Genomic DNA, 26,758 nt, shown 5'->3' with positions numbered 1-26,758 from the left:
CAGCATTTTATTTTTTCCCTATTTTGTCCCTATCTTGATCCAATCATTTGTTTCTTCCCTTTATTTCTCCTTCCGCTTATTTTGACATTGAATTTCCTCTTCGTCCCAGATCCTCCTCTGTTATTGCTCAATTGCTAAAACTCATTATTTATGGCGATACAATGTTGTTCCATGAGATCTGAAATACTATGCTGTCTTCGCTGATTATCAGCTTGCTTTTCCAGACATAATTTCGGGCAAAGATTTTATGTGGTGAACGGTGAAAGAACAAATCTAATAATAAGACATGCCGTGAAATGCCACTTTCTGCAAAGTTTGAGCCAAGGCATTTCACATAGCTTTAAAATGTGTAAAGGGACAAACCTAAAGGTCTTTGTTTTCTACTCAATTAATTTATACATCCAATTAAAGCCCATATACGTTTACTTTCACAAGTTCAATTGAGAAGCATTTTATATTGTAACTTAATTCAACTAATGCAATCAATAAACCTGAAACTAAAATTTACTCACAAGAACATTCAATCACAAAGGTTTTGTTTTCAGTCTGCACGGGTGCCAAGTTCTCCATCAACAGTACTTAATAATTAAGAAGTGCTCATGAAGCATATTGTAACTTAACCCCAAGATTCAATTGTGTGGACAAAGGAAGGCTGTAAGCCTTATGACCTTTGTGAATTTGTCTTTATAATATTACCACTGGGGTCACAGCATCACTGTAATACAAAGGATACTATCTAACTGAGAAATTATACATTCTTTGCTAGTGATTTTTTTTTCACTATCACATAGTTAAAATATTTGTGTTTTTAGAACTGAAAGCAAGAATTTTTAAATTAGAATGTTTAAATAATATAATGTGTATAAATTCAGACAAAGGGATGTGTGGTCTTATGAGGTTGCTAATTAATTGATTATATTTAAATATCAAGTCAAGGCTTTTACTTTTTAAAAATTTGTTCATGAGAGTTGATCATCTCTAGCAAAGCCAGCATTTGTTGCCCTTTCCTAATTGCCTTGGACTGAGTGGGCTGGGCTAGGCTATTTCACGATGCAGGTAAGAATCAATCATGTTGCTGTGAGTCTGGTGTCACTTGAAAGATAAAGTAAGAATGGCAGATTTCCTTCCTGAAAAGACAAAATGAACAGATAAGTTTTTAATGACCATTGCTGGTGGGGCGGCACAATGGCTCAATGGTTAGCATTGCTGCCTTGCAGCGCCAGGGACCCGGGTTTGATTCCAGCCTCGGGTGACTGTCTGTGTGGAGTTTGCACATTCTCCCTGTGTCCTCCGGATGCGTTTCCTCCGGATGCTCCAGTTTCCTCCCATTGTCCAAAGATGTGCGGGTTAGGTGAATTGGCCATGCTAAATTGCCCATAGTGATAGTTGCATTAGTGGGTGAATGTGAATGGGTGGGTTACCCTTTGGAGGGTAGGTGTGGACTTGTTGGGCTGAAGGGTCTGTTTCTGCACTGTAGGGAATCTAAACTTAAGCTTTTATATTCCAGATTTATTTAATTATGTGTTTTGAGCACTGTCCATAATGCTTTAAATTCTCAACAGGTTCTTTAACAACACTCTCCATTGGTTATGGCTGAGGTATTTTATCAGAGTTTAGCTGCAGGTCCAAGACGGCACTGGTGCAGATTTGCTATTCTACATTTGTCTGGTAACTCAAAAGACTATCCAATGACAGAACACCTATTGTCCGCAAAAATGAACCTGAGCTTCTGGTTGCCTGCCATTTCAACACATCACCATGTTCCCTGGCCAACATCTCTGTCCCAGGCTTGCTACAGTGCTCCAGTACACAGCTTAAACTGGATGAACAGAATCTCATTTTCCAGCTCGGAACCCTGCAGTCTTCTGGACTCAATTTCAAGTTCAAACATTTTAAATTTTGAGCATCTTCTCCCTTGTTCTTACCCCAACCCCCACATACCAGACCTTGCCAGCATATTTGTTGCTACCACCAACAATCCATTGTCAGTCGCTAATGGTCCACTATTCTTTCATTGTCCCAGGCAGACCTTTACAATTCCTTTGTCTGTCCAATCACTATTCTCTCTCTCTGGGCTCTATTCCCATCTATCATTTACTCCCCCCATCTCCCCTCCTCCCACTCCAAATTTAGCATATATACAAAAATATTTCCTTCCTACAATCAGTTCTGAAGAAGGATCACTGGACCCAAAACCTTAAAGTCTGCTTTGTTTCCACAGACCCCAACAGACCTGCTAAGTTATTCTAGCAAATTCTGTTTTTGTTTCTGATTTCCAGCATTCGCAGTTCTTCAGTTTTTCGTTTGACCATGTTACTGTATTGACATTAATTGATTCATAGCCAGGAGAGCATGACACCACCTGAATTGGCCTTTGCATCCAGGATTCCCGCTCCTGAATGCTTACCTGTAACTGGGTAACTGTAGGGTAACATCTGGTCTGGGAATGGATCGAAAGCGCCTGCAGTTGAATAACATCTTAATGTTGACATTCAATGCTTAAGCTTGGCTAGTGGTCATTCAGTTTAGTTAGCAGAGAGTGACTGGTGCCTGGCACTCTGATCCAATGAGAAGAGGGGAGGAAGGAAGAACACAGTATGGAGATAGGGTAGATAATGTCATGAAGGGGCTGGCTTTATTTCTTGTACGCATGTTGTTTCCTGGAATACTGTGGTCAAAATCAGCAGGAAATGACTCCAGCAACATTGATGAACAACCTGAAGTTAAATTGAATAATGTGACACTTTATCTCAGATGTTGTTTTTGTAGACTGTTGGGGAAATTGGCAAATCATAGCGGTTGTTTAACAGATGTATTCTTGAATTTAAACTAAAGTCGTTGATGAGAAAAAGTCTAGGATTAGAATAAGGTGTGGCCATTGCAGAATCTTCAAGAATTTGACATTTATAAGACACAAGGCATGGAAATTTTTGATAACAATTTCTGATGTATGTGCAAGTGTGTTGAGAAACTCACTGCACTCATTAGCTTTCCTAAAACATGGAAGATGATGTCAACAACAGATATAGTACCAACATTTTCTACTAAAAGATCTGTTCATCAAATCACAGAATAGTTATAGCATTGAAACAGGCCATTCAACCCATCAACAAGTTGTCAACTAGCAATTTTAACCTAGTCCCATACTCTGTGGTCATTCAATTTTTTTCTCTTTATAGTGAATTATCCAATTTCCTTTTCAACCTCGCAATTGAATCTGCATTGACTATTCTCACTCAAGTGTGTTCCTGATAAATACAACTCATGTAAAAAAGTTCTTCTTCATTTCATCTTAAGCTCTTTTGTCAATCATTTTAAGTCTGTACCTTCTGGCTCTCGACTTTTGCTGCAATGACAACTGTTTCTTCTCATCAGTTATGTTTAGATTTCTCATGATTTTTAACATTTTTATCAAATCTCCTTTTCTTGAAGGAAACCAACTCTGGTTTCTCAGCCTATGTTATCAAAAGTCTCTTCTTCCTTGAACCATTCTCATAAATCTTCATGGCACCTTTTATAAAGCCTTCATATCTTTTCCAAAGTACAGTGCTGAGAATTAATCATAACGCTCTGTTGAGCCCCCACTAGGTTTTTCAAAAGGTTCACATAGGTTCCTAGCTTTTGTACTCTAGGGGTTGAATTTTAATATTGCCTTCTGGTGTATTTGAGGGTGGTGAGAGGGTTGTAACCTTCCTAGCACTTTTCCTCCTACCCCGACCTATCTCCCATGCCACAGTGGAAGGAGAATGCATCAGGCAGCACAACCACTTTTGGGGCAGGGGCAAGTGGAGGCAAGGCAGGCAGAGTGAAAGCATTCACACATCAAGCTGTTGGACAGGAAGGTGGGGTGTCTCCATTGAATGCACTTCACCCATTCCACCATCAACCCCTTGGCTGAAATATGTAATTCAGGTTAACAAAAATCCCAGACTTACCTGAAACTGGTCTCAATGGCACCTCTTCCTTGGATACTGAATTTAATCCCAGCAATGGCCACTGAAGGGTTATGTTGCTGGCCCATCAGATTGACTGGATGCTTCCAAGGCTGCAACTTTCTCTCAGGTGAAGCAGAGGCTCCAGTCTGAGTCAATTAAGGCTGCTTTCAGCATATTATCACCATTGGAGAGTCATAGTACATGTTAGTCCCAACGATAGGTAGAATGAAGGATGAGGTCTTGCATCAAGAACTTAGGGAGCAATGCAGTAGACTAAACAGCAGAAACTGAAAAATTGTACACTCCTGTGCCACATGCTAGCAAGTATAGAAATAGGAGAGGATGAATTTGTCTCACAAGAGTTGGTGCAGGGGGCATGGTTTTAGATTCCTAGAGCACTGGGACATTTTCTGGCGAAGTTGTGCAAGCGAGATATTGTGACATGAAATAGAATAGGACCAACATCCTTGTGGCTGGATTTCCTAATGCTGTTGAGAGGAATGTTTACTAGGCGAGAGGAGGCCAGGAGAGAAGGAGAACACAGAGGGTTAGTAATTAAGGACATAGCATTCTTTAATAAAGGAACCAAGGCAGAGGAAGTAAAGCCATGTTGAGTTTCAAGGGAGTAGGGTGAGGATGGATGGCCTCTACTTTAATACTGGATGTATTATAGGTGAGACAGATGACTGAAGTGTGTGGATTGACACATGAAATTGTGATGCTATTGCTATTGCAGCGATGTGGTTGTGGGAGGAGCAGGACTGGCATCTCAACATTTCGGAATATAGGTTCTTCAGGCAGCACAGGGGAGGGTATAAAAGAGGAGGTGATGTTACAATATTAATTAAGGAGTCAGTTAACACACTAAAAGATAATATTTGGAAGGGTTGTCAAATATGGCTCTGTGGGGAGAGCTTAGAGATGAAAAGGGGACAGTCACATTGCTGGGAATGTATTATAGACCACAAATAGTCAACAGGCAATAGAAGAGCAGATGTGTAGACAATTCGCTAAGGTGTATAAAAACAATAATAGAGTAGTTATATGAGGGGATGTCAACTTCTCCAACATTAATTGGGATAGTCATCCTGTAAAGAGTTTAGAGAGGGCAGATATTTTGAAATGTAAACTGGACAGCTTTATATATCAATGTTTAAAAGGTCCAACAAGGGACCTTGCAGGACTGGACCTAAATCTGGAGATTGAAGCTAACAGGTGTTCACAGTGGCAATGGAGAGCACTTCAGTGAAGAAGATCACAACACCATACGTTTTAAGTTTGTTATGGAAAAGGAAAAGGATGGTGTGCAAAAAAAGTTGCTGGATTGGGAGAGTGCAGATATCATTAAGATCAGGTAAGATCTGGTCAAGAGTGGTCTGGGAACAACTACTTCTGGTTAAATTTACAGCAGAACGATAGCAATCATATAAAATGGAATTGGCAAGAGCACAGGTCCAACATGTTCACTTTAGGGTGAAATGTAGAAGCCACAAGCCCAGAGAATCCTGGATCTCTAGGAAATCAGAAACAAAAAAAAAATTGCAGTAGAGATTCAGCAGGTCTGACAGTGTCTGCGGAGAGAAAGCAGAGTTAATGTTTCAGGTCCAGAGACCCTTCTTCAGAACTGATTGTAGCTCAGAAATGATTGCTATATATGCTGAAGGTGGGGTGGAAGAAGGGAGATGAGTAAACGATAGGTGGAGGTGGAACTCAAAGAGAGAGAACAGCAGTTGAGAACAAACAAAGGAATGAGTCTCACAGATACTTCCAGACCTATTGAGGATATATTGAAGCTGGATAATACTTTGGTTAGGCCGCAGCTGGAGTACTGTGTTCAGTTCTGGTCACCACACTGTAGGAAGGATGTGATTGCACTAGAGGGGTTGCAGGGGATGTTGCCTGGGATGGAGCAGCTTAGTTATGAAGAAAGGCTGCTTCAGAGCAGGAAAAGCTTTCAGGGACCTAATTGAGATGTATAAGTTTGAGAGACATGAACAAGCTGAATAGAAAGCAGCTGATCCCTTTAGTTGAAGGACATATAACAAGAGGGCATAACTTTAAGGTGAAAAGCAGATTTAGAGAAAATTTGTCAACTAACAAATTTGTGTCAACTTAAACATGCTTACTGACCAAGCGCCACATCCAGCTGGGGTAGAAAATTCCAAAGATTCACAATCTGAATACAAAAGTTTCTCTCACTTCAGTCCCACGTGCTTCATCTCATTTTGAAATGGTATCTCCTGATTCTAGAGTCCTCAGTCAAGAGAAATATCTTACTTGCACCTACCCTTCCTATTCCTTTGGTGGTTTCAAATAGTCGTCATTCTTCAAAATTCTAGTTCACACAGGTCCAGTTTACCTGAAAGCTCTTCATAGGACAGTCCTGCCATTGCAGGAATAACATTGTCTCACTCTCTCTATGCTGAGTCTATCCTTTCTAAGGTAAGGGAACCAAAACTGTACCCTCCATTTGAAGTCTAACTGATGTTCTATAAAATCAAAGCAATACTTTGCTACTCCTGTACACAAATCCTCTTGAAATGAAGGCCATCCTAAGTGCCAGTTTTATCACTAAACTTTGGTGATTTATTGATTAGCTCAGCTAGGTCCCTTTGTACATTTTAAAACATTTGTTCATGGGTGTAGGGTCACTGTCTGGGCCAGCATTAATTGCCCTCGGGAAGGTGGTAACCAGATGCCTTCTTGAACTGCTGAAGTTCATTTGGTGATATCTGATATCTACAAAGCTGTTAGGGAGCAAGTTCCAGCATTTTTACCCAGTGGCACTGATATGACAACAAGATGTTTCCAAGTCAGTATGGTGTGTGCTTGGAACTGAACCTGCAGATGGTTGTGTTCCCATGTATCTGCTGCCCTTGTCCTTTTAAATATCAGCTGTCGTAGCTTTGGAAGGTGCTGTCTCAGGAGCCTTGATGAATTTCTGTAGTGCATTTCATAAATGGTACACTGCTGTTATTGTGCATTGGTACTTGAGGGGCTGAACATTTTGTGGATGTGCTGCCAATTACTAGTTACTTTGCAATAGTTGGTCTCTAGTTCCTTAAGTGTTTTTGGAGATACATGCAAATAGGTAAATGGGAGTATTAAATCATACTCCTTGACTTGTGCCTTGAAGATGGTAGGCAGGCTTTGGGGAGTCAGAGGATGAAGAATTAACTGCAGAATTCCAAGCCTCTGACTTGCTTTTGCAACCACAGCACTATAGGGCTGCTCCTGTTCAGTTTCTGCTCAATGGTAACCCTGGGTTGTTGTTAGACAAGGTTTCGGCAGTAGTAATGCCAGAGAATGTCAAGGATGGATAGTTATATTCTGTCATCACCTTCCCATTAAAGGAATACTGTGCACACCTGTTTTTTCTAGCAAAGTGGATAACCTTACATTTTTCCATATTTTTTTTTAAACTTCTCTCACGGGACACAGTCATTGCTGGCTAACCAGCATTTCTTGCCTGTCCTAGTTGCCTTGAGAAGGTGGTGCTGAGCTTTCTTCTTGAAAGATTGAAGTCTAAATACTGTTGATGCATAATTCCTTTAGAGAGGGAATTGGAGGATTTTTACCCAGCAACACTGAAGGAATGGCAAGCTAGGATGATGTCTGACTTGGAGGGCTTGCAGGTGGTGGTGTTCTCATGTATCTGCTGCTGTTGTCATAGTTGGAAGTGTTTGTGGATTTGGAAGGTGATGTATAAGAATGTTTGGTGTATTTTTGTGGGCATCTGGGTAGAGAGACTGGATGCTTGTGCATGTAGTGCAAATCAAGCTTGTCCTGGATGCTGTCAAGCTTCTTGACTGTTATTGGAGCTACACTCATCTCAGGAAAGTGAGGTGTATTCCATCATATTCTTGACTTGTGCCTTGTAGATGTGGACAGGCTCTGGGGAGTCAGGAGATGAGTTTTTCACTGCAGTATTCCTAGCCTCTGACCTGCTATTGTAGCCACTGCATTTATGTGGCAAGTCCAGTTGCCAGGACTGTCATGAAACTCATCTCCTCTGGAGATCTTCCCTCTACAGCTTTCCACCTCATAGTCCTTCAACCCTGCATGATCCGCTCCTACCTGCTTCCCAAAATTCATAAACATGACTGCCCTAGCAGACCCATCATGTTAGTCCATTTCTGTCCCACTGAATTTATTTATTCCTATCTAAATTTTGTTTCTTACCCTCTTGTCCAGTCTCTTCCCACTTACATTCATGATTCTTCTTAATGGTTCCACAATTTCCAGTTTCCTGGTCCTAGCAATCTCTTTCTACTGTAACTATGCAATTCCTCTACATGTCTAGTTTCCCATTAGGATGCTCTGATGGCTGACTACTTCTTTGAAAGGAGGCAAACACAGCCTCCATCCACCACTGCCCTCCTTTGCCTCCTTCTCACTTCTCATTAAACTCCTCTCACTTTCTCCAAATCAAAGGTGTTGCGATGGGTACATGCATGGGTCCCAGCTATTTCTGAGTATGTGGAACATTTTTTTGTCCCTGTCCTTCTCAAGTCCCACTCACAAATCCTTCTCTGATATGTCAACGATGACTTTGATGCTGCCTCCTGCTCTTGTCTGGAATTGGATTCAAAGCATCATCTTCCGCCACTAGCAGGATGCCACCACCAAGCACATCTTATCTTCCATTCCACTTTCAGCATTCTATAGACTGTTCTCTTCGTGACACCCTAGTCCACTCCTCCATCACTCCTAAAGTTTCCTTACTTCTCCATGCAATCATGAAAGTTGTGACACTTGCCTGTTCACCTTCTCCTTCCTCACTATCCAAAGCCCCAAATTCACCTTCCAGGTGAAGCAGCATTTTACTTATTATTTCAATCTAGTACTTTCAGTATAATCTACTTTTGCTATTCATGTTGCAGTCTCCTTTACATTGATAAGACCAATTGCAGACTTGGTGACTGATTTGCAGAACACCTCTATCTCTCCGTAGGAATGTCTCCAACCTTCCAGTTGCTTTCCATTTTAACAAATCACCTCTCTGTAATGCTAACATTTCCATCCTAAACTTGCTGCAATGTCCAGTGAAGGACAACACAAGCTCTAGAAACATTTTCTGCTGAGACAGTTGACAGCCTCGAAGTCTCAATATTGAATTCAATAACTTCAGAAACTGACCACTTTATGTTTGTTCTCCATTTTTCTTACGTTGTCACAAACTGTTCCCCCACCCCCACCAAAGCCATGTCATGATTGTGTTCTCGTTTGTTTTGCTTTTAGTAGCAAGTTCAAATTCTTTCCCTTGCACACCATAATTTATCCCCACTTTAACTGTTAATCTTTTTTTCCCCTTTGTCTTTTGCATTGGGTCTCTTTACCATCTGCTGTCTGCTCCTCCTGTCTCTCTGTAAAAATGTATTTAAAAAACCCTATTTTCCAACACCTTTCAATTCTGAAGAAGTCATAGCAGACTCCAAACATTAACTCTTTTTCTTTCTCCACAAATGCCACCAGATCTCCTGAGTTTTTCCAGCATTCTCTGTATTTGTCCATTTATTTTATCTTTTGTAATAGATTCCAACATTTTCCCTCCTATTGATGTAAGACTAGCAGGTCTGTAGTTCCTTTTTTTTTCTTTTAGTCTCCCTTCTTAAATAGTGGTGTAACATTGGCTAATGTGCTGGCACTGTTCCAGAACTTATAGAATGTTGAAAGATGATCACCAATGCACTCATTATCTCCATAGCTACCTGTTTCAACAGTCTGTAAAGTAAAATATCCGATCCTTTGGATTTTCAACTTTCATTCCAAGTAATTTATTCAACGTCGCCATCTTACAAATACTAATTTCCTTCAATTCCTCATTCTCTCTAATCTCTTACATCTCTAACTGAAGATTTCTTGTACCTTTCTTAGTGAAGACTGATACAATATAATCAATTCGCTTCTCTGCCTTTCCTGTATTCTCCATTATAGATTCTCCTCACTCTGTCTATAATGGATCCACATTCATTTAGCCACTTTTTACATAACAGTAAGCTTTTACAGTCCACTATAATTTTTTTTTACCAGCTTACATTGATACCCCTGTGTGCTTTAACATGGGATGTTTTATGACTATCTGGATCAGCAAACGGGACCACCTCTTCCAAAAGACTGTACTGCTAACAACACAGTACTCTCTCATCTCCACACTGAAGTGTGTGCCCAGTTCTGAAATGATGCCTGGAGCCATATTTTATGACTTAGAAGCAAGAGTGTTACCACAAACCAAGTGAATATATGCTATACCACTGAAGTAAAGAATATCTTGTGATTTACACCAGTTGATGTAAATTGACATTGCTCATGCACTAAATATTGATGTATTATCACATTTGATTTGTTGCTAATATAATTACTTCTACACTGAGTGACTGCCATTGCTTTTTGTCTTGTGAATTGATAAGCTTTAATGTGCTGTTCTATTTGGTAATTAGATTCTCCATCATTGAGCACTTTTCTCAATTAAGGATCCTTCAAATTTATTTTCAACTTGTCATTCAGGTTATCATGGTTAAGCTTTATTTGCATGATACAACGCCTTCTGCTTTAGCACTGTTTCTTTTACTGCATTGATTGTCTTCTATTTTTAGTATATTTCAACTCAAATAGAGCTTCAAAATATAAAAGAATAATGAGCTGAAAGCTCATGCTAAACACTAACTGTAGGTTTATTTCTATTAAAGGAGAGAAGATCAAAGTTGAAGTCTGTGCAACAGAGACAGAAACCGCAGAGCTGTTGAGCAAAGTGTTGGATGGTAATACGTCAGCAGCCAAACTATTAGCGAAGATTGTTCATCACGATGTCTCCATTAAGGATCCTGCATTGGAGAAGGTGAAAGTAGATATTCCCCAGGATACCATGGCAGTGTGGGTAGATCCTATAGGTATGTTTGCTAAATCAAATAAAATAAAATGAAGATTTTTTTAAAACATAGAAGCCGTAAATTAAACAATTGATTTAATTTACTTAAATGCCATTTTAGAATTAGATTTATTTTCATTTAATACTAAGCAATGTGTTTTTTAACTAGAATCTATGCAATAATAAATCAATATTTAAATTGACTAAAGATTGTGATAAAGCATCTCCGAACAAAATCATTGAGAAGCTTCCAAATCTACATGCAAGTCACGCAAGCAAAAGCGACATTGAATCTCCCAGCCAGCTGTTTTTTTATCTCTATCCCGAGGCTGGGAATGTCATCATGTGTGCAGGAAGAAGAATTAACATTTTTCTGCAATGCGTACATGATACTTCAATCATTCTCATGGAGACCAATAACTTTTAAAAAGATATATGATTTTCTAGTTAATCGCTGAAAGAATGACTGGTCCAGATATCACATTTTAAACCATTTACTGTAACAACAGACTGACAAGCATGTTTTATATTTAAATGCATATTTAAAACCCCTTTCTTATTTTTAGGCCAACTGAGTAAAGGTATATTTTATTGTCCCATATGAACACATTTGATTTTCCCAAAATCAATTTAGAGTCATCCTTAGTACCTGAGGGTTTACTTATGTTTTTATGTTTTGCTGTTCTGTCTGGTGACGTGCAATCTTAGAACTGTCTTTCACAGTGAGGTTTTCTTTCACAGGAAACTTTCCTTGTAGTTCAATATAGGTTACTCTTCAAACCCCATTTTAACATTCCATAAGTTTGTTCTTCTTCATCCAAGCATGACCTCCCAATTGCATTTCTCTGCAGCGAACCATAGAAATCTTTTGCTTCCTAGCTACTCCCACTCTGCCATACCCCAAGCAGACCAAAAAGAAAAATCTCTGTGATATTCAATGATATTCCATGTTGCCTGATCTTTGAAGTGGCTGCTAGAACACCTTTGACAAGGTGCACAGGAAGTTGCTAAGTAAGATAAGAGCCCATGTTGGTAAAGGCATGGATAGAGGATTGGCTGACTGGCAGAAGACAGAGAGTGGAAATAAAGGATGGAGCTGGTGACTAGTGGAGTTCTGCACGGGTTATTATTGGGACTATACTATTCACATTACTTAATAATGATCTGGACAAATGAACTGAGGGTATCATTGCTAAGTTTGCAGATGACACAAAGATAAGTGGAGGAAGTGCAGAGGAGACCTTGGAGTGCAGGTTCATAGCTCCTTGAAAGTGGAGTTGCAGGTAGCTAGAATAGTGAAGAAGGTGTTTGGTATGCTTTCCTTTATTGGTCAGAGTATTGAGTACAGGGGTTGGGAGGTCATGTTGTGGCTGTACAGGACATTGGTTAGGCCACTGTTGGAATATTGCGTGCAGTTCTGATTTCCTTCCTATCAGAAAGATGTTGCGAAACTTGAAAGGGTTCAGAAAAAATTTACAAGGATGTTGCCAGAGTTGGAGGATTTGAGCTGTAGGGAGAGGCTGAACAGGCTGGGGCTGTTTTCCCTGGAGCTTCAGAGGCTGAGAGGTGACCTTATAGAGGTTTACAAAATTGTGAGGGCATGGATGGGGTAAATAGGCAACGTCTTTTCCCTGGGGTCGGGGAGTCCAGAGTTGGAGGGCATAGGTTTAGGTTGAGAGGTGAAAGATATAAAAAAGACCTAAGTGGAAACATTTTCACGCAGAGGGTAGTACGCGTATGGAATGAGCTGCAAGAGGAAGTGGTGGAGGCTGGTACAGTTGCAACATTTAAGAGGCATTTGGATGGGTATTAGAATAGGAAGGGTTTGGCAGGTGGGATTAGATTGGGTTAGGATATCTGGTCAGCATGGATGGGTTGGACCGAAGGGTCTGTTTCCATGCTTTACATGTCTATGACTATAAGAACTTGGACAGACTAAGAAAGTGCGCAAAGAAGTGGCAGATAGGATAGAACGTGAGAAAATGTGAGGTTATGCACTTTATAGGAAGAATAGAAGTGCAGACCATTTTCGAAATAGGGAAAGCCTTCAGAAATCTGAACCGCAAAGGTACTTGGGAGTCCTAGTTCACAATTCTGTTAAGGATAATATGCAGATTCATTTGGTAGTTAGGAAGGCAAATGCAATGTTCGCATTCATTTCAAGAAGGCTAGAATAGGAGAGCAGAAATGTACTGCTAAGGTTGTGTAGGTCTCTGGTCAAACTGCATTTGGAACATTGTGAGCAGTTTTGGGCCCTATATCTAAGGAAGGATGTCCTGGCATTTGAGGTCAGAAGTGGTTTCAAGAATGATCCCAGGGATGAAAGGCTTGTCTTATGAGGAGCAGTTGATGATCGTGGGTGCATGCAAGATGCAGTTTAGAAGGATGGAGTGGGATCTAATTGAAACTTACAGATTACTGAGAGACGTGAATAGAATGGACATGGAGAAGATGTTTCCATTAGCAGGAGAGACTTGAACTCTCAGCCTCAGAGCAAGGGGATGACTTTTGAGAACTGAGATGAGGAGGAATTTCTTCAGCTAGAGGCTGCTGAATGTGGAAACCATTGCTGTAGAGGGCTTGGAGGCCAAGTCATTGACTATATTTAAGTCAGAGATAGGTAGGTTCTTGATTGTTAAGAGCATAAGGTATTACAAGGAGAAGGCAGCAGGGTGGGATTGAGCAACATAACAGAAAATGATGGAATGGTAGCAATAGACAATAGACAATAGACAATAGACAATAGATGCAGGAGTAGGCCATTCTGCCCTTCGAGCCTGCACCGCCATTCAATATGATCATGGCTGATCATTCCTAATTAGTATCCTGTTCCAGCCTTATCTCCATACCCCTTGACTCCACTATCTTTAAGAGCTCTATCCAATTCTTTCTTAAAAGAATCCAGAGACTGGGCCTCCACTGCCCTCTGGGGCAGAGCATTCCACACAGCCACCACTCTCTGTGTGAAGTAGTTTCTCCTCATCTCTGTCCTAAATGGTCTACCCCGTATTTTTAAGTTGTGTCCTCTGGTTCGGCACTCCCCCATCAACGGAAATATGTTCCCTCCTGCCAGAGTGTCCAGTCCTTTCATAAGCCTATACGTTTCAATCAGATCCCCTCTCAGTCTTCTAAACTCAAGGGTATACAAGCCCAGTCGCTTCAGTCTTTCCGTGTAAGGCAATCCTGCCATTCCAGGAATTGACCTCGTGAACCTACGCTGCACTCCCTCAATAGCCAGAATGTCTTTCCTCAAATTTGGAGACCAGAACTGTACACAGTACTCCAGGTGTGGTCTCACCAGGGCCCTGTACAGCTGCAGAAGCACCTCTTTGCTTCTATACTCAATCCCTCTTGTTATGAAGGCCAGCATGCTATTAGCCTTCTTCACGACCTGCTGTACCTGCATGCTTGCCTTCATTGACTGGTGGACAAGAACACCCAGATCTCTCTGAACAGCCCCTTTACCTAATTTGATACCATTGAGGTAGTAATCTGCCTTCCTGTTCTTGCCACCAAAGTGGATAACCAGACATTTATCCACATTAAACTGCATCTGCCATGCATCTGCCCACTCACCTAACTTGTCCAGGTCACCCTGTAATCCCCTAACATCCTCATCACATTTCACCCTACCACCTAGCTTTGTGTCATCAGCAAATTTGCTAATGTTATTGCTGATACCATCTTCTATATCATTTACATATATTGTAAAAAGCTGCGGTCCCAGCACGGATCCCTGCGGTACCCCACTGGTCACTGCCTGCCATTTCGAAATGGAGCCGTTAATCACTACCCTTTGTTTCCTGTTAGCCAACCAATTCTCTATCCAATCTAGTACTTTGCCCCCAATCCCGTGCGCCCTAATTTTACTCACTAACCTCTTGTGTGGGACTTTATCAAAAGCTTTCTGAAAGTCCAGGTACACTACATCCACTGGATCTCCCTCGTCCATCTTCCGAGTTACATCCTCAAAAAATTCAAGAAGATTAGTCAAGCATGATTTCCCCTTCATAAATCCATGCTGACTCTGTCCTATCCTGTTACTATTATCCAGATGTGCCGTAATTTCATCCTTTATAATAGACTCCAGCATCTTTCCCACCACTGAGGTCAGACTAACTGGTCTATAATTTCCTGCTTTCTCCCGCCCACCCTTCTTAAAAAGTGGCACAACATTAGCCGCCCTCCAATCCTCAGGAACCAACCCCGATTCTATTGAACTCTGGAAAATAATCACCAGCGCATCCACGATTTCCCGAGCCACCTCCTTCAGTACCCTGGGATGCAGGCCATCAGGTCCCGGAGACTTATCAACCTTCAGACCTAACAGTCTCTCCAACACCAAATCCTGGCAAATAGAAATTCCCTTAAGTTCAGGTCCTTCAGCCACTGTTACCTCAGGGAGATTGCTTGTGTCTTCCCCAGTGAACACAGATCTGAAGTACCCATTTAATTCCTCTGCCATTTCTTCGTTCCCAGTAATATATTCCCCTGCTTCTGTCTTCAAGGGCCCAATTTTTGTCCTAACCATTTTTTTGCCTTGGACATACCTAAAAAAGCTTTTACTATCCTCCTTTATATTCTTGGCCAGTTTACCTTCGTACCTCATTTTTTCTCTGCGTATTTCCTTCTTACTAATCCTCTGTTGTTCTTTAAAAGCTTCCCAGTCCTCCGTTTTCCCGCTTATCTTCGCTAAGTTATACTTTTTCTCTTTTAACCTTATATGTTTCTTTACTTCCCTTGTCAGCCACGGCCGCCCATGTCTCCTCCTGGGATCTTTCTTCCTTTTAGGAATGAACTGATCCTGCATCTTCTGCATTATACACAGAAATATCTGCCATTGTTCCTCCACGGTCTTCCCTGTTAAGGTATTAAACCATTGAACTTTGGCCAGTTGCTCCCTCATAGCTCCATATTTCCCTTTATTCAACTGAAATATTGTCACTTCAGATTGTACCCACTCCCTCTCAAATTGCAGATTGAAGCTTATTGTATTATGGTCACTACTTCCCAATGGCTCCTTCACTTCGAGGTCACTGACCAATTCTGGTTCGTTACACAATACCAGATCCAGAATCGCCTTATCCCTGGTCGGCTCCAGCACCAGCTGCACTAAAAATCCATCTCTGAGGCACTCCACAAAGTCTCTTTCTTGAGGCCCGATACCATCCTGATTCTCCCAGTCTACCTGCATGTTAAAATCCCCCATAACAACTGTAGTAACATCTTTGCGACAAGCCAATTTCAGCTCCTGATTCAACTTACCTCCAACATCCAGACTACTGTTTGGGGGCCTGTAGATGACTCCCATGAGGGTCTTTTTACCCTTAGTGTTTCGAAGCTCTATCCACACTGACTCTACATCCCCTGACTCTAGGTCCGCCCGCGCAAGGGACTGAATATCCTCCCTTACCAACAAGGCCACCCCACCCCCTCTGCCCGTCAGTCTATCCTTACGATAACACATGTAGCCTTGAATATTCATTTCCCAGGCCCTGTCCCCATGAAGCCACGTCTCAGTTATCCCCACAATATCGTATCTGCCAATTTCCAAAAGAGCCTCAAGCTCATCCACCTTGTGTCTAATGCTTCGTGCATTCATATATAGAATTTTTAATTTGTTACTGCTCTCACCCTTCCCCTCAACCCTTATTTCACTCAACTTTACAGCATAGCGCAGACCTGATGGGCTGAATGGCCTAATTCCACCCTATATGTTATGCTGTCATGGTCATCTCTGTGGCAAAATGTATCACATATAACAAATGGACATGTTAATTAGCCTATCCTTGAGAGCTCAACTTTCATTCATGTTGAAAATAGATGGGTAGATTAAAGTATAACCATTTACTACTCGACATTTTCACCACCTCTCTGGGTCTTTCACAGGACATCTTACATTGTTCTAGCTAAATGTAAGTTTCATGGAGGTTTTCTCTCTATGAGGCCCTAGCAAGATGCCCAGATATGCCAGAATTGACCAGCATCCCTATCACCATTGTCACTTTTAAAGCACTGTTAGTTCAAAGCTGCTCTGCATGTTTCATGACATTTGCTCTGGACATGGCAGAGAAGAGAAAATTAGCAACCTCACTTTGCAGACAGGATTCTGGAGATCCAGGTGAACCAAGTGGTGTTTATCCCTAACATCAAGAGGAGATTGCACCATCAGACCATGCCACGTTGGTCTGAAGTTGCCATTTGGGTCAGTACAGTCTCATTATGAGAAGTAAGAAAGTCAATGACATTCTCCAATCCACCAGTGTATGCGCCACCTTCTTCTTTCTGCTACATCACACTCACTCTGTCTCTACTACTATTTCCACCTCCCATCGTAGTTTGTGCTGTACCACTTTCACTATTGCTTGCAAAATTTTCCCTCAACTGCTGTCACCCATCGCAACTCCTGATACCACTAATCTTGCAACCCATCTGCGCTGTCTACTTATTTGATCGGGGCACCTCTCACCTGCAGCAAAAATTATAGTTGTGCCACTCTCCTTCACCTCCTGCAATCCCAGACTGTCTGTCATTCCAGGAGAAAAACATTAAGGCAGAAAACGTCAAGAAGAATGGAAGGCTGCGCAGCATTTAATACCTCGCCCTTTATGAGGAGAGACAATAGACAATAAGTGCAGGAGTAGGCCATTCTGCCCTTTGAGCCAGCACCACCGTTCATTATGATCATGGCTGATCATCCTCAATCAGTATCCTGTTCCTGCCTTATCCCCATAACCCTTGATTCCACTATCTTTAAGAGCTCTATCCAACTCTTTCTTGAAAGTATCCAGAGACTTGGCCTCCACAACCTTCTGGGGCAGAGCATTCCATACACCCACCACTCTCTGGGTGAAGAAGTTTCTCCTCAACTCTGTTCTTAGTGGCCTACCCCTTATTTTTAAACTGTGTCCTCTGGTTCAGAACTCACCCATTAACGGAAACATGCTCCCTCCCTCCAGAGTGTCCAATCCTTTAATAATCTTATACGTCTCAATCAGATCCCCTCTCAGCCTTCTAAACTCAAGCGTGTACAAGCCCAGTCGCTCCAATCTTTCAGCGTAGGATAGTCCCACCATTCCAGGAATTGACTTTGTGAACCTACGCTGCACTCCCTCAATAGCTAGAATGTCTTTCCTCAAATTTGGAGACCAAAACTGTGCACGATATTCCAGGTGCAGTCTCACCAGGGCCCTGTACAGCTGCAGAAGGACCTTTTTGTTTCTGTACTCAATCCCTCTAGTTATGAAGGCCAGCATGCTATTACTTTCTTCACTGCCTGCTGTACCTACATGCTTGCTTTTATTGACTGATGTACAACAACACCTAGATCTCATTGTATTGCCCCTTTACCTAACTTGACTCCATTTAGGTAGTAACCTGCCTTCCTGTTCTTGCCACCAAAGTGGATAACCACATATTTATCCACATTAAACTGCATCTGCCATGCATCTATCCACTCACCTAGCCTGTCCAGGTCACCCTGTATTCTCCTAACATCTTCCTCACATTTCACCTTACCACCCAGCTTTGTGTCATCAGCAAATTTGCTAATATTACTTTTAATACCTTCATCTATATCATCCATGTACATTGTAAAAAGCTGCAGTCCCAGCACTGATCCCTGTGGCACATCACTGATGTGGCCTCCTCTATATTGGGGAGACAGGCCGCCTACTTGCGGAACGTTTCAGAGAACACTTCTGGGACACCTGGACCAACCAACCCAATCACCCCGTGGCTCAATACTTCAACTCCCCCTCCCACTCCACCAAGGACATGCAGGTCCTTGGACTCCCCCATCACCAGACCATAGCAACACGACGACTGGAGGAAGAGCACCTCATCTTCCGCCTAGGAACCCTCCAACTACAAGGGATGAACTCAGATTTCTCCAGTTTCCTCATTTCCCCTCCCCCCACCTTGTCTCAGTCCCAACCATCGAACTCAGCACCACCTTCCTAACCTGCAATCTTCTTCCTGACCTCTCCGCCCCCACCCCCACTCCAGCCTATCACCCTCACCTTAACCTCCTTCCACCTATCGCATTCCCAACGCCCCTCCCCCAAGTCCCTCCTCCCTACCTTTTATCTTAGCCTGCTGGGCACACTTTCCTCATTCCTGAAGAAGGGCTCATGCCCGAAACGTCGATTCTCCTGCTCCTTGGATGCTGCCTGACCTGCTGCGCTTTTCCAGCAACATATTTTCAGCTTACTTTCCTTGGAGCAGAGAAGATTAAGATTTACTGAGGTGTTCAAAATTGGGAACAATGTTGAAATGGTAAAGAAGGATATTCTGATTCCACTGGTTGGTATGTCAGTAAATATGAGTTACAATTTCAAGATTGTCAGGAAGAGAGCTCAGAGTGAGATGAGGAGAAACCCCTTTATTCAGAGAGTTGTTAGGATTTGGAATGTGCTCCCCAGGAGAATGGTACAGGAAGATTCCATAGGAGGTTTCAAAAGAGAGCTGGATATATATTTGACAGTGATGCGATAGGGCTGGAGAATGGGACAGGCTGGGCAGCTCTTTTAGGGGCCGGTACAGACACGGTGGGCTGAATGCCCTCCTTCAGGACTGTAAAATTCTCTGATTATATTATTCTTAAAGAAATGTATAATAATGACTTAATGTACATGACATACTAACTGTAGAATATTTTCAGTAACTAACTGCAAATTATTTTCTTGCAGTGCATAGTGATTGATACAGTTCCACCCCTTTCACTGGTTTGGTTGGTTTTCATTTTCATATTTACAAAAGAATCTTGATAACATCTTCTACGCCTCTCTAACCACAACAGGAACCTGTACGTACAAGTAAATGTCAAACATGAGCGGTATAGTATTGCTCATACTCTTACCATCATGGTTGATTTTTATTTTTCTCTGCAACTTATCTTTTGCAACTTGGAACTCAGCTAAATTTTGAAAAATAGCAGGTATCTTCTAGATATTCTATTTATTCCTCCTACCTTTATTAATATTTTCTTTAACTCAGCGTTTGTTTTTATCACATAACATCTCTGTGAAGTACCTTTCACATTGTTTAACATTAAAGATTCTATATTGATGCAGGTTGTTAGATCAACAGTGCCCACACAATCCACTAACCCTGAAACATATTAGTGATGCAATGTATTGGGCCTTTTAATCATTCCTACTGTGCATGAAGAGGCAGGTTTATTTCTGAGAGATATCATGGGCATCATTTTTATCTTTGGAGCAGCAGAAATTGTGAATGATGGTAAAACAGACAATAGTTGTCCAACTGACTGCTGTACAGCTTTCCCAATTTTCATTTTGATTGAAGCTTCTTCTTGGTTGTGGCTCATCTGGTGAAATGTACTTAAAAGTTGTTGCTACAGCAATGCGAGCAGCAAGTCTCAGTAAAGTGGTAGGACTTGGGGTTGGGATGGTGTTACCAGCCAGGATTGTTGTGGGGAACAGTGAGTGCAATCATTGGACTGAGGTGGTTGTTCGGCGGAAATCAGCAACTGGAGTGCAAGCAGCCTCTGTTCTTTCAATGTGCAGTCAGGCCAAAGTAGGCCTGGTTCTCCTGAGTGCAGCCCACATGTTTGTCTCATGGCAGACCAAACTTGTAGTTTAGCCCGTTGCAAGTATTATTCTTCTATTTGCAGATGCAAATATTCTTATGCCTGCACAAGACTTGTGGCCACCTATTTTTATGCCTTTACCAATAAAGCAGGTTGCACACTCCTGACTAATAAAGAGCTTGCATTTCCTACTACCTCTTAGGAGGCCATTTACTGTTTGGAAAAAAATGAGCTCCACTCAGCAAAGTTTCTTTATTTGTATTTCAAAGCTGTGTGAGTCGATGGTATCATCAGCAGGTTCAATTTTTATGGAGTTTTGTGGGTCCTGTCCTCTTCTATCTAAAAGGTCAATAGAAAGGTCACTCAGTGGGACAAACATCCCTGTTGTCAACCCAGAGGCCACACATTTTCTGTGGGTCTTTCCATGACTCCAGATTCTGATATGAGATTACAGAATCCCTACAGTGCGAAAAGAGGCAATTCAGCCCATCAAGACCGCACTGACCCTCTGAAGAGCATCCCACCCTATCCCCATAAACCTGCATTTACCATGACTAATCCAGCAAGCCTGCACATCCTGGACTCCGTGGGGCAATTTAGAATGGCCAGTTCACCTAACCTGCACATCTTTGGACTGTGGGAGGAAACTAGATCATCTGGCCAAAATCCATGCAGACACATGGAGAATGTGCAAACTCCACACAGACAGTCTCCCAAGGCTGGGATTGAATTCTGGTCCTTGACACTGTGAGGCTCTGAGTGCTAACCACTGAGCCAGCACGCTGCCAAAATGTTGATTTCCACAAAACTGAGAGTTCAGTTTGTCATTGTTGGTGTTTGGGAAACCTCAACAGCTACACTAACTCTCACTTTCCTCTATGCATGTCGGGTGTTGTGAGTTTGGTGTAGATGGTCCTCGAAACATATCAAATCAGATTTTGTTGCTTACTCCCAAGCGGGCGATCTGTTGGCGGTGTTTCCCAAGGGAGGTGGTTTGCAATGCTGAAGTTTGTAATAGTTTTTATAGGTTGTAATCACCAATAAGGGAGATAGCACCAATCCATCCAAGTTGAATTTTGTGGACCATGGTCTCTGTGCTGTTGAGCGCTATATGATGTAGTTCTTTGTGACTTTGTCTTTCTGCCATTGATTTCTTATAATGAACCTCTGGAATGTTTGATGGAAGTGTTCCAGAGCTTTGATGTGGTGACTATACCAGAGCTAGGATCTATTCCATTGGACAGGGTAGTCAAGACAATGGCCTGGCAGAGTTTGACTTTAGACTTCAGCTTAATACCATGCTGCTTCAAGACATGATCATGGAGTTGGCTATAGGTAGAAATTGCTTTCTGGATATCTTCATCAATAGTGGCTTCCATGAAGAACTAATAATCTGGCAATGTGCATTCAAATTCCAAGTATGACAGATGGGTGATTTAAGTTTGATTAATTAAATAAATCAGAATTACAAAGATTGTATCAGTGGCCATGATGGTGGCCGTAAAATGACAGGGTTATTATAAAATCTCCATCTGGTTCATAAATGCCAATCAAGGAAGCAAGTTTGCCAGTCTGGCCTAAATATGACTGCAGCGTGATTGTCTCTTAATTGCTGTCTGAAATGCAGTAGCAAACTACTCTTTCACAATAAAAGACCACAGCATTTCAAGAAGCTGGCTTTCCATCAGTTTCTCAAGTCTTTCTTTAAAACTGACTGCCTTGGAACCTGATTGCAAAAATAATTAGAGAATTGTAATGCTTCTTCATTTTGTAAATTGAGTGTTTAAATACAAGAACAAACAAGAATGACATGTTATGATACTAGTATTACTTTGTTTTATCTAAATTTAATTGTAATTAAGCTTGGAAAGGTTATGCTAGAGTTAAGGGCAATTACTTTTCTAAATATATTCTGAAGCAAATATTAATTTTGTTCTTATATTTTATTGCTTTTTTAAAGAATTATCATCATCAATGTGATTCCTGGCTCTTATCATTATAGTTTAGTCAGTACTTTCTGGCGTATTCATTCTTGGAATGGCTTGAGTGATAAATATTATGATGGCTTTGGCAGCCCATTGCAGCAGTTCAAAATGATTCTCTCTTCCTGCTCATTTGATTTAAACTAAGATAGCTTTGATGCAGGCAATATAAACTGGTTTGGCAATGATTATCATGTGGTGCAGCTGTTCCATTGTCTTGAAGCATACTGTTGAAAATAGGCTCTACTGGATACCTCAGATAAACACAGTTCCAAAATTATAATGGAATGCTCTCCTGTATATAGGAAATAATAAATGCCATTGAAACATTTTCACTCTGTGACCCGACATCGTAATTCCTGCCGCCAAAATTCAAAACATTTTATACCATCGTCTCAGTCTGGAAACTGGTTTAATTTCGGAATGTCTGTTACTTATTGTAATGTTTTACTTAAACATTTACCAGGTAGTTTCTTGGAAATATAAGGCAAGAGTTTTACTCGTGAAATCGGACATGATACTTTAGGTGCTTTTTGAGTGCCAACCTATTCACACCCAGCCCGCAACAGTAATTGTATGCACATCAGGGAGATGTTAAAGGTAAATCACACTTAACTGTGGGACCAGGAAGGGGAGGATTATCGGTGACCATTGGAACAGGTGAGGGATAATCGGGGTTTTGGTTGGGCATAAGAGCAGATAGGGTCAGGTAGATCAAATTAATTAAAACTTAAAATTTGTCTTGTGGAATCATAGCATTATCATCTAGCTGTCTGTAAGACTTGCAGTCCTGATCAAATCACTCACTTAAAAGATGTGACACAAACAGTCAAAATAAAGGACAGTTCCTGAAAATGTTAGGATGGTAGGTAACCCGAGGGAGACCTAGGTAAGTCCTTATCATTCTCATTAGTGGCCACATTATGGCCTCCTCCCATCCTGGCACAATTCTTCCTGCAGAGGCTGGAACCATGTTTGAAGCTGACCAGGTCACATTCTTCAGCCTATTGTTGGAAAAGAGGGGGGCATCTGTTTTGAGGTCACTGGTCCATCAGAGGCCATGCAAATGTCTGCTCAGAAAAGTAAGTCTTAAGAACTTATATGTAGGCTTTGAAAATCAAACTGTAACCCTGAGGAGGAGCCCTAGAAAAAAGTTATTTTGTGACTCCAAAATTTTCAAACTCCAAGGCCCCTCTATTCCTTTAGACTTTTTAATATTGTGCTTATCATTTTGTATTCCCTTTCCTTGTTTGCCTTCCCCAAATGCATTACCTTACGTTTCAGTGGAGTGAATTTCAGTTGTCACTTTTCTGCCCAGCTATCTAGTTTATTAATGTATAGTCAGGCAATGTACAGCCTTTTTCCCCTCACTTTGAGCCACAGTGACGCAGATTGTTGTTGCCATTCTTATTGAGAAATTAAAATATTCAGTTTCTAGTAGTGAATTATACCTCTGGCTTCAATTCAGGCTATGAGAATTGACATTGCAGTTTCAGTTTTACTTTCTTAGGGATTTTTATTATGCTAAAATGTATAATTACAAGTCAATTCCTTGAAACTCTCCTATCATCTCATGCCACACAAATGCCAGACAATGACCATCTCCAACTAGAAATAGTCCCACTACCATCCATTGACATTCAATAGCGTTGCCATCACTGAATCCCTCACTCTCAACAGCTTAAGGGTTATGATGAACCAGGAACTCAACTGGACTCACCATATAAACACAGTGGCTACAAGAGCAGGTCAAAGGCTGGGAAAACTGTGGCGAGTAACTGACTCCTCAAAGCCTATCCAGAAGGCACAGTCATGAGTGTGATGAAATACTCACCACTTGCCTGGATGATTGCAGCTCCACAACACTCAATAACTTGACACTATACAGGGCAAGGATTCTGGATTAGTGGTGCTGGAAGAGCACAGCGGTTCAGGCAGCATCCAAGGAGCAGCAAAATCGACATTTCGGGCAAAAGCCCTTCATCAGGAATAAAGGCATTGAGCCTGAAGCGTGGAGAGATAAGCTAGAGGAGGGTGGGGGTGGGGAGAAAGTAGCATAGAGTACAATAGATGAGTGGGGGAGGGGATGAAGGTGATAGGTCAGGGAGGAGAGGGTGGAGTGGATAGGTGGAAAAGGAGATAGGCAAGTAGGACAAGTCCGGACAAGTCATGGGGACAGTGCTGAGCTGGAAGTTTGGAACTAGGGTGAGGTGGGGGAAGGGGAAATGAGGAAACTGTTGAAGTCCACATTGATGCCCTGGGGTTGAAGTGTTCCGAGGCGGAAGATGAGGCGTTCTTCCTCCAGGTGTCTGGTGGTGAGGGAGCGGCAGTGAAGGAGGCCCGGGACCTCCATGTCCTCGGCAGAGTGGGAGGAGGAGTTGAAATGTTGGGCCACAGGGCGGTGTGGTTGATTGGTGCGGATGTCCCGGAGATGTTCCCTAAAGCGCTCTGCTAGGAGGCGCCCAGTCTCCCCAATGTAGAGGAGACCACATCGGGAGCAACGGTTACAATAAATGATATTAGTGGATGTGCAGGTAAAACTTTGATGGATGTGGAAGGCTCCTTTAGGGCCTTGGATAGAGGTGAGGGAGGAGGTGTGGGTGCAGGTTTTACAGTTCCTGCGGTGTCAGGGGAAGGTGCAAGGATGGGAGGGTGGGTTGTAGGGGGGCGTGGACCTGACCAGGTAGTCACGGTGGGAACGGTCTTTGCGGAAGGCGGAAAGGGGTGGGGAGGGAAACATATTCCTGCTGGTGGGGTCTTTTTGGAGGTGGTGGAAATGTCAGCGGATGATTTGGTTTATGTGAAGGTTGGTAGGGTGGAAGGTGAGCACCAGGGGCTTTCTGTCCTTGTTATGGTTGGAGGGGTGGGGTCTGAGAGCGGAGATGCGGGATGTGGACGAGATGCATTGGAGGGCATCTTTAACCACGTGGGAAGGGAAATTGCAGTCTCTAAAGAAGGAGACCATCTGGTGTGTTCTGTGGTGGAACTGGTCTTCCTGGGAGCAGATACGACGGAGGCGGAGGAATTGGGAATACAGGATGGCATTTTTGCAAGAGGTAGCGTGGGAAGAGGTGTAATCCAGGTAGCCGTGGGAGTCGGTGGGTTTGTAAAAAAGTCAGTGTCAAGTCGGTCGTCATTAATGGAGATGGAGAGGTCCAGGAAGGGGAGGGAGGTGTCAGAGATGGTCCAGGTAAATTTAAAGCAGCCCAGTTGATTAGCACCACCCCCACAAGCACCCAGTCCCTTCACCACCTACACTATGTAGTAGTAGTGTGTATTATCTACAAGATGTACTGCAGAAATTTACCAAAGGTCCTTAGACAGCACCTTCCAAACCTAGGACCACTTCCATCTAGAAAGATGAGAGCAGTAATATATGGGGGCGTGACCACTTCCAAGTTCCTCGCCAAGCCATTCACCATACTTGGAAATAACTGCTGTTCTTTCAGTGTCTCTGGGCCAAAATCCTGGAACTCTTTCCCTAAAGGCATTGTGGGTCTACCTACAGCAGATGGACTGCAGGGGTTCAAGAAGGCAGCACCTTCTCTAGGGCAACTAGGGAAGGGCAATAAATGCTGGCCAGCTTGCAAAGCCCATGTCTCACAAGCAAATTTAAAAAACACTTATCAACAACCTGTGATTCAAACAGGTTCTACAAAGGACTGTCAGGGTTTTAGCAGCAACTTAGTTTAAGCATATGCAGCAGTGAGATGTGACAGAGGTGATAGACATGCTTTGTCACTGATAGATCATCTTAAATTTTCATAGATTATAAGCGTAGATGGCTAGACCAATGCTTGCTGCCATCTCTCGTGAAGGTGGTGGTGAGCTGCCTTCGTGAGCTATTGTAGTCTGTCTGGTGGAAGTATACCTACAGTGCTTTAAGGATGGGAGTTCCAGGTTTTTGACTCAGCAAAGGAACAACTATTTGGTTCCAAGTCAGGTTGGTGTGTGGCTTGAGGAAAACTTGTAGATGGTGGCAATCCCAAGGATTTGTTTACCTTGTCCTTCTACATGGTTGGGTCACATGTTCAGAAAGTGCTGTTAAGGGATCTGACCTCAAATTTGGCTCAATTAGAGCATTGTGAACAGTTGCAACAGTGGTCAAAGAAGCTGATGGAATCAATATTGAGTCCGTTAAATTTACTTTCTGTTGGGGAGGGTCTGGGGGCACATGCATATATGAAACACTTTAGTCTTTCAAGTGTTGAACTGAAGGGAATTGTGGTCTTCTACACTTGTAACTCATAAGACCATAAGATATAGGAGTGGAAGTAAGGCCATTCGGCCCATCGAGTCCACGCGGCCATTTAATCATGGATGATGGGCATTTCAACTCCACTTACCAGCATTCTCCCGTAGCCCTTAATTCCTTGTGACATCAAGAATTTATCAATCTCTGCCTTGAAGCCATTTAGCA

General features: G+C 42.2%; 1 protein-coding gene across 1 annotated transcript in view; it reads left to right on the top strand.

The window, feature by feature from the left end:
• The window catches only part of LOC140482072 (inositol polyphosphate 1-phosphatase-like), a 78,593-nt gene that overhangs the window by 31,387 nt on the left and 20,448 nt on the right, over positions 1–26,758 (top strand). The window contains exon 4 of the mRNA XM_072578988.1: positions 10,625–10,825. Within this exon, the coding sequence (XP_072435089.1) occupies positions 10,625–10,825 (201 nt within the window). The remainder of the gene's footprint in view (positions 1–10,624; positions 10,826–26,758) is intronic.

Source organism: Chiloscyllium punctatum, chromosome 10 (assembly GCF_047496795.1).
Source record: "Chiloscyllium punctatum isolate Juve2018m chromosome 10, sChiPun1.3, whole genome shotgun sequence".
In the NCBI taxonomy this organism is placed as follows: domain Eukaryota; kingdom Metazoa; phylum Chordata; class Chondrichthyes; order Orectolobiformes; family Hemiscylliidae; genus Chiloscyllium; species Chiloscyllium punctatum.
Note: the sequence above shows the minus strand (reverse complement) of the source record. Positions and strands in the feature narration are given on the sequence as shown.